The sequence below is a fragment of the Andrographis paniculata genome, unplaced genomic scaffold (assembly GCF_009805555.1).
Source record: "Andrographis paniculata isolate CXL003 unplaced genomic scaffold, ASM980555v1 Contig78END, whole genome shotgun sequence".
NCBI classification, from domain to species: Eukaryota; Viridiplantae; Streptophyta; class Magnoliopsida; order Lamiales; family Acanthaceae; genus Andrographis; species Andrographis paniculata.
In genome coordinates this window covers 1,308,372-1,319,794 of record NW_026137615.1, presented here as the reverse complement: position 1 = coordinate 1,319,794, position 11,423 = coordinate 1,308,372, and the positions used below count along the sequence as shown (strand labels likewise).

General features: G+C 34.9%; 1 protein-coding gene across 1 annotated transcript; it reads right to left on the bottom strand.

Annotated features, from left to right (window-relative positions):
• Window positions 1–1,239: 1,239 nt before the first annotated feature.
• LOC127239839 (uncharacterized) lies at window positions 1,240–6,531 on the bottom strand. Its single transcript, XM_051258181.1, has 6 exons — window positions 6,232–6,531; window positions 4,394–4,589; window positions 3,847–4,161; window positions 3,693–3,764; window positions 2,812–3,474; window positions 1,240–1,865 (listed from the first exon to the last, which is right to left on the bottom strand). Exons 1-6 carry the CDS (start codon window positions 6,312–6,314, stop codon window positions 1,389–1,391), a joined length of 1,806 nt encoding a protein of 601 aa, XP_051114138.1. The 5' UTR covers window positions 6,315–6,531; the 3' UTR covers window positions 1,240–1,388.
• Window positions 6,532–11,423: the final 4,892 nt, after the last annotated feature.

Here is an 11,423-nt window from a genome sequence, read left to right as displayed (position 1 = left end):
TAAAATTAGTTTATACTATTAATTATAAATAAATAAACATAAAATTTTATTTATATGTATGATTAAAAAAAAAATTATTCTTTACAAAATAATAATACCTCAATCCGTCTTTAATAGTCCATTTATTTTTTGCGTGTTGATTTTTTAATATTAATTATTATATAAAAATATAATACAAATTTAAAAAAAATTGCAAAAATACTAGCATTATTGTTTTATAATATTAATAGAATGATATTTTACAAAAAAAAATTATACATATATATATATGGATTTTTTAGTATTAATACAGTGACATAAAAAAATAACATGTGACCCTCAGAGGAAGTATCTATATTGCAATATTTTTTTATAGTAATATAATTTTTAAAATATTTAAATACATATTCTAATTTTTTTAATCATATATATTAGATTTATATTAAAATTATCAATATTAATAATTATATAAAAAATATCATAATTTCTTATTATGAGATAATTAAATATTTTACTTTAAATACCATATCACTGATTAAAAAGTTCAATATTATTATTATTATTATTTCCGTCCCACAATTTTTATTTTTTATTTTCGTTTGTTTTACATCATTTGTCATTTTTTTTAAAAGTTTTGTTAATTTTAATTTATAATTATTTTTATCATATAATAATTATTTTACTAATACATTTTTTTAATTACTTATTAATTATACTTTAACTAAATTTTTATATATACAGTACTCTAAATTTTTTTATCTACGATAATAATAGGCTAAATTCTCATATGTACACTAGTCCCATGTTACATGGGACATAGAGTATTATTTAACTTTGACCTCTTTCAACCCTCGAATGGATTCAATGACCAATTTTTATTTCACGCACCAAATGCAATGAATCATCATGTAAAAGACCAAATTCATTATAACAAGAGCAAAAATAATTTTTGTTCTCATTCAATATCATAATTATTAATTTTAATTCTACTCAAAACAGAACATTTTCTGTGATGAAACATAAGCAGAAACATGACCTAAAACATTAATGTTTTGAAAATATGAGCAAAAACATGATCGAATAATCAACACGGCCGTGTTGGCTGCTTGGGATGCCCAGTCACTTTCTAAGTCATCCAACATGGCCGTGTTCAGTCCCAGTCAACCATTTGAGACTAAAATTGATAAATTTTCATTTGAGTAAAACAAAAATTGATAATATTTTTTTAATAGGACCAAAATTGATAATTATAATTTCGAATGGAACAAAAATGATTTTTACTCTTATACCAATCATGGCAATAGCAAACTCACTGTCTTTCCTCTATACGAACATTAAAATGGTAAAAGAAAATAAAATTGCATCTTGATTGGAATAGAATGGAATTGCCTGTAAAATGCACAGCATGCTTAATAGCAGATGGCATTTTCTCCAAAACTAAAGGACAGCCTGCCTGTCTTCTTCTCCGATCCAAAGTTAAATTTCAGATCAGAATCGTCGATCGCAGCAACCGGTGCACTGCTCGTGGAAGGAAAAGAGAACACGAGCCGCGGACTTGATTTGTCGCCAAATTTGTAAACAGGGTTTTCCTCGGCTGCAGCAGCAGCAGCAGGCTGAGACAGAAAGCTTGATGAAAATGGCGGCACGAAGGACGGTGTCGGCATTTCTGAAAGCACGCCGGAAGAAGCAGGAACCGGAAATGTGAACCCTGCACGAAAATCAGGTTTCTTGACGGAGATTGACGGCAATGCAGGCTTCATCACATTATCCTTAGGCAAGTGGTCCGAGGTAGTTGGAGCAGTTGCGGCAGTCACATGAGGTTGCAGACGAGAGAAAAGGAAGTTTTTTTGAGCCTGTCCTTGATTAGTAGTCGCAACAAAAGCATTCTGCATTAAGTACGACATTGATCAGATCAGAATATGTATGCCACCATTAAGGGGAAAATTGCAAAAACTATCCCTCATGTATACCACATTATCACTTTTGTCCTGCTGACAAAATATATTTCACATGTTTGCAAAAGTCGCTATTTATATCATTTGGCTGCGCGTGATCGCACGTGGTGTGAACGTCGCGCAGTTAAAGGACATAAATGGCGACTTTTGCAAACATGCAAGATATATTTTGCCAACAAAATAAATACAGGACAAAGTGATAATATGGTATACATGAGGAATATATTTTTGCAATTCTCTCCACCATTAAGGGTGTGTTTGTTTGGGGATTCTCCCCAAACTTTACTATTCATTTAATTTTTTCCCCCAAAAACATCAAATCAAACACCTATTTTTTATTTTTTTAAATTATACTAAATAACAATTTTGCATTCAAAATATCACATCAACACTTATTTATATCACATCATACAACTATTCATATTCAAAATTTTTACTATTTAAATCTTAATCCAAACTCCCAAACAAACACACCCTAAGTGAAACATTTGAGAGTCGGATATCCAGGTAAGTGCTAGGAAATTTGCAGGAATCACAAAAATCATATCCCTGCAATAATTACCAGACCAGACCTTACACATCTTGCTAATCTTTACCTGATTTTCGTCTAATCCCAGTACAGTAATATCACTCATTAGTATTTCGATTATAATGGCAATTTCACAGGCAGTCGACAATTCCTCAATATCATGATGGATGAAAAACCCTAATCTTTACCTGCTTTTTGTCTAATCCCAGTACAGTTATATCACTCATTAGAATTTCGATTATAATGGCAATTTCACAGGCAGTGGACAATTCCTCAATATCATGGATGAAAAACTGAAAAACCACATAGGGAAGGGAAGGCAGCATAATGTGAGAGAAAGCTGCATACCTGATTCGGAATTTTGACAGCAGAACCAGGCAATGAAGTTTCGCCATGAAGGATATTGAAGGCAGTTGAGGCTGAGTTTGAAGCTTTAGTATTTCCATTGATGGCCGCATTCGTAGGCTTGTCATGATAACTGGGTAACAAATTGAATTTTTCGCTTTTCTCAATCCCCTCCACAAGGCTTTGTGATGCAGTGTCGGTATTTTTTTGAGAAGACTGCTCTCCCATATCCACTGAATTGACATTTTCACTATGAACGGCGGCACTGGGTTCAAAAGAAGACCTTCTCCATGAGGTTGCAAGCTTCAATTCGGTTTCTTTCTCTTTAGGAGTTGGCTTGTTTCGGTCGAGGTGCTCTAATATCTTCCTAACTGCCAAACTAGAGGATACATGTGGAGTTGAAATACCTCTCTCAAAGGAACTTGGCGCATTGTCGTCAGACTGTTTTTTTGAAACACCACTTGTTTCGCCTAGCTCCAGATTCTTTTCAGCACTAGGCAAGAAACCACCAAAATCTTTGGGTGTCACATTTTTGGAAGGAGTGTCTATAGATGTGCTAGAGAAAATAGATCCTCTTGGGCGGACTTCTGAAGCAAATTTATTCCTGATACGACGAATAGGACCCACAGATCCATAGCCGTCGATATTGGTACCCCTTGGCTTTGCCTAAATGACATTGTAATGCATTACAGATAGCAAAATGTCAGCCTATCCTTTCTAATCAAGTTATTTTCTAGAACTTTCAAGGTAGTGCTTCTTAATGCAAATGGTTAACCCTTTTCAAGCATATCAAGTATTAAAGTATTAATCATAGATGCTATATAGTCCCGAAGAGATTTTGGTAATTATGACGTAGTAACTTACAAAATGACAACAAAATTTACCTGCTCATAGATGGATGTCCGGGAGGGTTGGAAGGGAGTCGATGTGTATGGGTACCTGTCCTCAGTTTGCAACTGAACCAGACCAAAAGCCCAGAAAGGGAAATAAGTAATGCTGTACGGTAGCAATCACAATGCAAGTAACAAAGAAATGTACCTTGGTGTTGGATTTCCGCAACGTGGTTCTGGAATAGGGGGTTCTTGGAAAATCAAGAAGACTATGCCTCCCTCTCTGACTCTGTGGTGTAGCATTAGCATAACCATGAGAATCGTGCAACATGGCACCAGGCCAGCATATGGATGGCTTAGAATAAGCTGATGGCAGAAACTGCTTTTGCATAAATTCAGTGCTTGGTTCTGCTTTTTCACATTTTGAAATCAGGTTATCATGATCAAGGCCGCCTTCAAAGGTACGACTAGCCATATATGCACGAGCAATATCAATTGGGGAGGCACCGACCCCTAGTGAAACCTGCATAATTTTCCGAAACCAATCACACTCACGCATATATCAATCACTTAATCAATATAAATTAAGAACGGAAAAATGCATGCAGACTCAGCATCTGCAGCACTCAGAACCATTCATCCTAAGAGTCCCACAACCAGAAAAACAATTCACCACTAGACAACTTCTGTGCGAGGGAGAATGGATTGAAAAGAATGAACTTAAATAACATAAACTTGCAGAAGCCAACACTCACATCTGAGTTGCGACGTACAGTACCAATCATATTCCTGTCAGCATCTAGCTGTTTTTCTTGAGGTGGAGTTCTCTGGATTTCACGGCTCCACGAAACCAGTGGAGCATCTCCTTCAGCATTAATGCTTGATTTCAGTTTCTCCCTCTCATGGTCTACTTTTGAATTCAATACCGCCAGAAAATGGTTAATTTCCTCCCTACAAAAGATTCATCAAATTATATGTAGATATCTTCAGAAACCTACATTATCATATTTTCCTAATCAAACCCAGCACATTGGATAAATTCTAAGAGGGAAAATGATGGCAAAAAGGCAGTCAATGAGCACATATTTCTTAGGTTTCTTAACCTGGAATCTATCAAGAAAATCCTACTGTGTGCTTTCAATGCTACTAATCCTACAGCAACACATAGTCCAAGGAAATTTTTTCTTTCAAGCAGCTCAGAGAACGCTTAAAAAGATATTTTAATGTGCAAATACATAGAAGAAATCCGTTGTGATCACATAATATCCAAATTCATTATCTTAATGCAAAAGATGATACAACACTCAATTCTACCGCCTCACCAGTACTAATAAATGCATTACATGCTTATTCTACTTAACGATTTAAAAATATTGAATGCACAATTAGAAAAATTCATTAATAATTCCATAGCTAAACTAAAAGAGAGCTTGTGCAGAAAGGAGTTTGAAAATGCTGCAGTTTAAAGTCGATTGAAGTTGACAAAAAGCTGCAAACTGAGAGCAGGAATAGAATATGGGTATGGATACCCGTCTCAGTTACACCTCCACTCAGTTGTTTGCATATGCATACAAATAAACCTAGATAGTGAACATGACAAAGAAAAGACAATTAACCACATGAAAAGTGAGTAAGCTTTGAATCTCAAAAGCAGAGAACAACAGGCAACAGGCAACACTACAAAAACACACTCGGTGATTACATATGCACAATGTCACTGTGCAAGTAGAGCATGTTTGGAATTCTTTGTTTCAAGCTTCAATTGATAACAACATTGCAGAATTAGCAACAACACATATTTTTTGCAGACACCAAACCATAGGTAGAGGCAATGAAGACACTAGTTTTGCGATTATCTCCCATTACTTATACACAGAGAATGCAAATACTAGAAGTAAGTTCTATTTCTATGAAAACCTTCCGATTCCCTAGAAAAATACACACTGTCCTCTCGCTACAAATGACAACCAACTCACTATTTAAGCCAAAACCCAAAACTAAAAACCACAATATCTACAATATTTTATCTGCATATTGGGTAGATTCCCTGGTTAGCCTAAGAATTTTATGAAATTTCCCCACCTTGGATTCAATTTTTTCTTCACAAAAGACCAGAAATAGGGGTAAACAAAAATTCTTCTTCAGTATTACACAAAACGTTTTCATTGTAGAGACAAACAATTAAAATCTGGTTATGAATTAATCGAAATTCTTCTAATTTATCCAAGCTTGATCTAGAGTGAGTGCATTATTATAAAATATAAAAAAAAAAAAAAGACACAAAAACATCCCTTCAAGCACCAAACCCTAGACCCAGCCACAATATCAAAGCCCCAGGATGAAAAATAAATAAATTCCATCAAAGAAGAAGCAATCGTTCTTAAGTTAACCAGTGTCTACTCAAGCATATTCCAACTTCAGTGCACTAACCAAAGTAGGTTCTCAGGAAATTCAACCAAAAAAGGAAAAAAGAAAAAAGAAATAAAAAATCAACAACCCAATGATCGAATTCATCTCATCGACCAAATTCCATTAGCAAAAACACGCACGCTAATCATTAATCTTTCAGAAACAAAACTCGAGATACACGGACCTAGAAAAGATGTTGCGTTCAATCAATTCCACGATTCTGGAGAAATCGGGGTCGTAGCGATTCTCCTCCGTAGATCTGGACATGAAGAACGGCTCGCGCTCGAGAAGTGATAACTGGGAAAGGGATGGTTGAATCCCGACCAGGCGAACGTTTACCTACTAAAAAAGTAACAGTAACAGCTCCGCCGCCGCCGCCGCCTCCGCCGCCGCCAACAGGGTGGAGTCGCGATTGCCTTTAAAATTCGAATTTCTGTATGTATTAGTAATTAGGTTGAACCCGCACAAATACAATACATATATATTAGCTAATTAAAAATTTATGAAAATCATTAAACACAGGACCGGCACGCGCTGGCCAATGGCCATGCCTGGCCCCTTCCTTCTCATTGTTTAGGGTTTCAATTTAGGGTGTGTTTGTTTGGGGTTTGGATTTTGAATTTGAGATTTGAATAGTAAAAATTTTGAATTTGAATAGTTGTATGATAGTGATAAAAATAGGTGTTGATGTGATGTTTTGAATATAAAATTAATTTTTAGTATAATATAAAAAATAAAAAATAGATGTTTGATTTGATGTTTTTGGGAAAAAAAAATTGGATGAATAATGAGATTAAGATTTAATCCCAAACAAACACAGTATCCTCCTGTAAAGTGTTTGGAATGAAAGTACACCAACTTCTCTCGCTTCTCTCTCTCATTAATATATGTAAATCATATCATTTATATCACATATCTTTACTTACATATATTACATATATTATTACTACATATATTATTACTAATATATGCCGATGGTAGCGTTTTGACACCTGAATTACCTATTTTGCCCTTTGTCCAAATTTTCTTTCAACCGTCCACTAATTCCTTTTTCATCGACACGTGTTTGAATTACCTATTTTGCCTTTGTCCAAATTTCATTTCAACCGCCCACTAATTTCTCCTCCATTGACACGTGTTTTAACTGTTTTACCAACCGCCCCCACCAGTTACAGAACCCAACTTGCTCGACCGACCGCCTCTGGGCACCTAACCTCCTTAAATGGACTTACCGAATAACCCAATGATTGACCAACCGAGCAATCCAAATACTAACTGGTCGCTAGACTAAACGACTAATCAGTCGCCCACTCGAGCGACCACCATTCAGTCCCTTCAAACGGCTGAACAATCATTCGTCCAGACGATTTATCGATCGCCCAATCAAGCGACCACCATCCAATCCCTTATTTCCGCTGAACAATCATCCGTCCAGACAATTCATTGGTCGCCCAATCAAGCAACCACCATCCAGTCCCTTTAATCGGCTGAACAACCATTTGTCCAGACGATTCATTGGTCGCCCAACCGAGCGACCACCATCCGGTCCCTTCAAACGGCCGAACAACCATTCGTCCAGACGATTCATTGGTCACCCAATCAAGCGACCACTATGCGGTCCCTTTAAGCGACTGAACTACTGTTTGACCAAGTGACCGGCCAATCGATCAGGCGATTGACAGGTCGCTTAATTAAGCGACCAATTAACAGACCTTTCTTTCAAATAGGCCCCTAGAAGCCCACTTTCCTCTTGCCCAACCTCCGTATCGGTTCTCTCATCTTCCTTCATCCGACCTCATTTTGACCGACCTCCGTATCGGCCGTCTTATCTCTCTTCCCCCGACTTCCTTTTGTCCGACCTCCGTGTCTGTCATCTTATCTTTCTTCGTCCGACCTCCGTGTCTACCCTCTCATCTTTCTCTTCCCCCGACTTTCTTTTATCCAACCTCCGTGTCTGCTATCTTATCTTTCTTCGTCCGACCTTATCTTGTCCGACCTCCGTGTCTGCCCTCTCATCTTTCTTCACCCGACCTTCTTTTGTCCGACCTCCGTGTCTGCCATCTCATCTTTCTTCGCCCGACCTTATCTTGTCAAGCGACCAACTGACCGCCCTTTCGAGCGACTGACCTACCGTTTGACCAAATGTAATTAATTACATTTGTTATACCTTACATTATTTAACATTATTAATTACATGACTGAAATTACTTTAGATTGATTTAATGTATCAATTATTAATCCTTTTTTTTATAGACACACAGACTTCTTCGGATTAACTTTTATCATTCCAACGTAATTATTTTTATTTTCTCATCGTATATAATTGGCTCACCTTAATGATGCACATATTTAAATTGATCGAGAATTTTCATTACTCCGTCTTTTTTTTCTATCACGTATATTCACATCGAATATACAATTACACTATCTTTTCTTCCATACCGACACTTCGATTTTGCATATACAACCTCATTATATTATATCGCACCCGCGCGGCGTAGCGCGCTGCGGATACTAGTATATATATATAATAACACCCACATACTAGCATTTAAAAAATATATTCCACCTTATACATATATATATTTTACTTACCAAATATATATTATTAGTTCTTATCTATTTTATTTTTGGTAAATTTTATTTTTATATTATCTATATTATCTATTTTTTATATTATGAAAAATCTTGTAAAATTTTCTTTTAAACATTTGTTTTTTCACCGGCAATAATTTTCTGAGTTGGTCCATAGATGTAGAAATGTATCTGGTTTCTGTGGGTCTTGTTGATACAATTGTCAGTGAAAATGCGACTACAAACAAAGATCAGACTAAGACTATTATTTTTATTCATCACAATTTGAACATTCATTTACCGTCTGAATATTTGACGGTGAAAGATCAACTTGATTTGTGGAATGAATTGATGGAGAGATTCAGGCATTTAAAATATATTACTCTCCCCAAAGCCCGACATGGTTAGCTTAACCTGCGGTTGCAGGATTTTAAAACTGTTACATATTACAACTTTGCTATCCATCAAATTACATCTCAGTTGAAACTCTGTGTATAAAATATTACTGAGAATAATAAATTGGAAAAGACTATTTCTATCTTTCATACTTCTAATATTGTGTTGCAACAACAATATTGTGAGAAAAAAATTCAAAAGTACTCACAGCTCATTGCATGTCTTTCATTAGTTGAGTAAAATAATAAGTTACTAATGAAAAATCATCAGTCCCGGCCCACTGGTTCCAGTCTGTTCCCTAAAGTGAACGTGATATTTTCTTAACGAGGTCGAGGACGTGGTAGATGCCGTAGACGTGGTCGCAGTTGTAAGAGTCAACGAGGTCGATATACCCCTTACAATCACTACGGTTTCAACATTAACAAGAAGCAAAGTAAACCCCAATTTGGGAATATAGCTGAAAAAAGGCTAAATAGGGAAAGAGACAAATTGACATTTGTAATCGGTGTGGCATTGAAGGCTATTTGACCAATACCTGCAGAACAGTCAAACACCTAACTGATCTTTATCAAGCCTCACTGCATAAAAGGGAGAAAGAGGTCGAAATTAATCACATTGATAATGATGACAATTCCGATGATGATCTTCTGGATTACGACACAACGCATCTTGATATAGCGAATTTTGTCGAAGATCCAGCAAACCCCCAGTGGCAGACATACTATGTCATTTTACATTATGTTATTTTATATTCTGCAATATTTAATTATCGCTATTTATTTACTTGTGGTTGAACCGCAATCTCTTGAAGATCTGCTAAACAGATAATAATAACAACTTCTTTAAACCATGCTGAAGTTTTAGCAATTCACGAAATCAGTTGTGAATGCGTTTGGTTGAGATTTATGACTCACCATATTCAAGAAAATTGTGTCTTAATTTCTGATGATATATTACCTCCCACAATATTATTTGAAGATAATGCAGCTTGTATAACTCAATTAAAAGGAGAATATATTAAAGGCGATAGGACAAAACACATATCTCCGAAGTTTTTTTTCACTCACAATCTTCAGAAAAAGTGGTGAAATTAATGTGCAATAAATTCGATAGTCTAAAAATTTTGCAGATTTATTTATGAAGGCGCTACCGACTACAACATTCAACAAATTGGTGCAATGAATTAGAATGCGTCGGATGAAAGATATCAAATTAAGTCCAAAACAGGGGTAGCGTATTAATACGAGGATGATGTACTCTTTTTCTTTCACTATGATTTTTTTTCCACAAAGTTTTTTCATAGTAAGATTTTAACTTAACACATTCTTTGCTTAAAACATCAAATGGGGAATATTGTACACAAATGCAATACGTAGCATTTTGTTGGCAGACAATTAAACTAGGTGTGGATATTTGTGATTGGTCGGAGAAACCTATATATATATATACCACGATGTACTTGGATGATATCAATTTTCCACGTTTACATATCTCTATGTACATATCATATCTAATTTATATGTATATATAGTGCCTTATATGTACAAATATATATAATAGTATATACTTACAGCATACATACATATATATATATATATTATAGAGTGTGTTTGTTTGGGGATTCGGATTTGAGTTGAGATTTGAATAGTAAAAAATTTGAATTTGAATAGTTGTATGATGTGATATAAATAGGTGTTGATGTGATGTTTTGAATATTAAATTAATTTTTAGTATAATATAAAAAATAAAAAAAGATATGTTTGATTTAATATTTTTAGGAAAAAAAAAAGATAAATAGTATATTTAAAATCCAATCCCCAAACAAACACACTATATATACTTACCAATATTATATTATATTATTATTATTACTCCCTCTGTCCCATGTAATATGAGTGTATGACTGTAGACACGGGAATTTAGGTAAAGTATAATTAGTAAGTAATTAAGAAGTGTATTAATAAAAATAATTATTATTTAGTAAAAATAATTTTAAATTAAGATTAAGATAAGTAAATAGTTTAATTAAAATTAAAAAAATTATAAAATTTAAAATTTAAAATGCGATTAAAGTGCATAATTATATTTTCAAAAATAGAAAGGTCAAGTTACGTGGGATGGACGAAAATAGAAAATAGAGACAAATGGGACTGAGGGAGTACATAACATAAATTATAATAAAAAAAAAAAAAAAAAAAAAAGAGAGGTGGGATTGGGTGCCATGTAGACACGCCACTGCGACCAGGTAAATACATGGTTTTTTTTTTTTTCCTTAAGAAACGGCAAACCGCCGGTTCGAACCGAAACGAACTAACCAGTTTCGGTTCGATGGCGGTTCCGGATTGAACCGGAACCGCCGGTTTGGAGCTAAGTCTACAGCAGACTTGTGGATTATATAAATAGCAT

Excerpts from the sequence above, each read along its gene's own strand:
- LOC127239839 (XM_051258181.1), bottom strand. The coding sequence starts at position 6,314 with ATGTCCAGATCTACGGAGGAGAATCGCTACGACCCCGATTTCTCCAGA. Across the intron at positions 4,162-4,393 it reads CTGTACGTCGCAACTCAGAT|GTTTCACTAGGGGTCGGTGC; the intron begins GTGAGTGTTGGC and ends AAAATTATGCAG. Across the intron at positions 1,866-2,811 it reads CTGTCAAAATTCCGAATCAG|AATGCTTTTGTTGCGACTAC; the intron begins GTATGCAGCTTT and ends TACTTAATGCAG.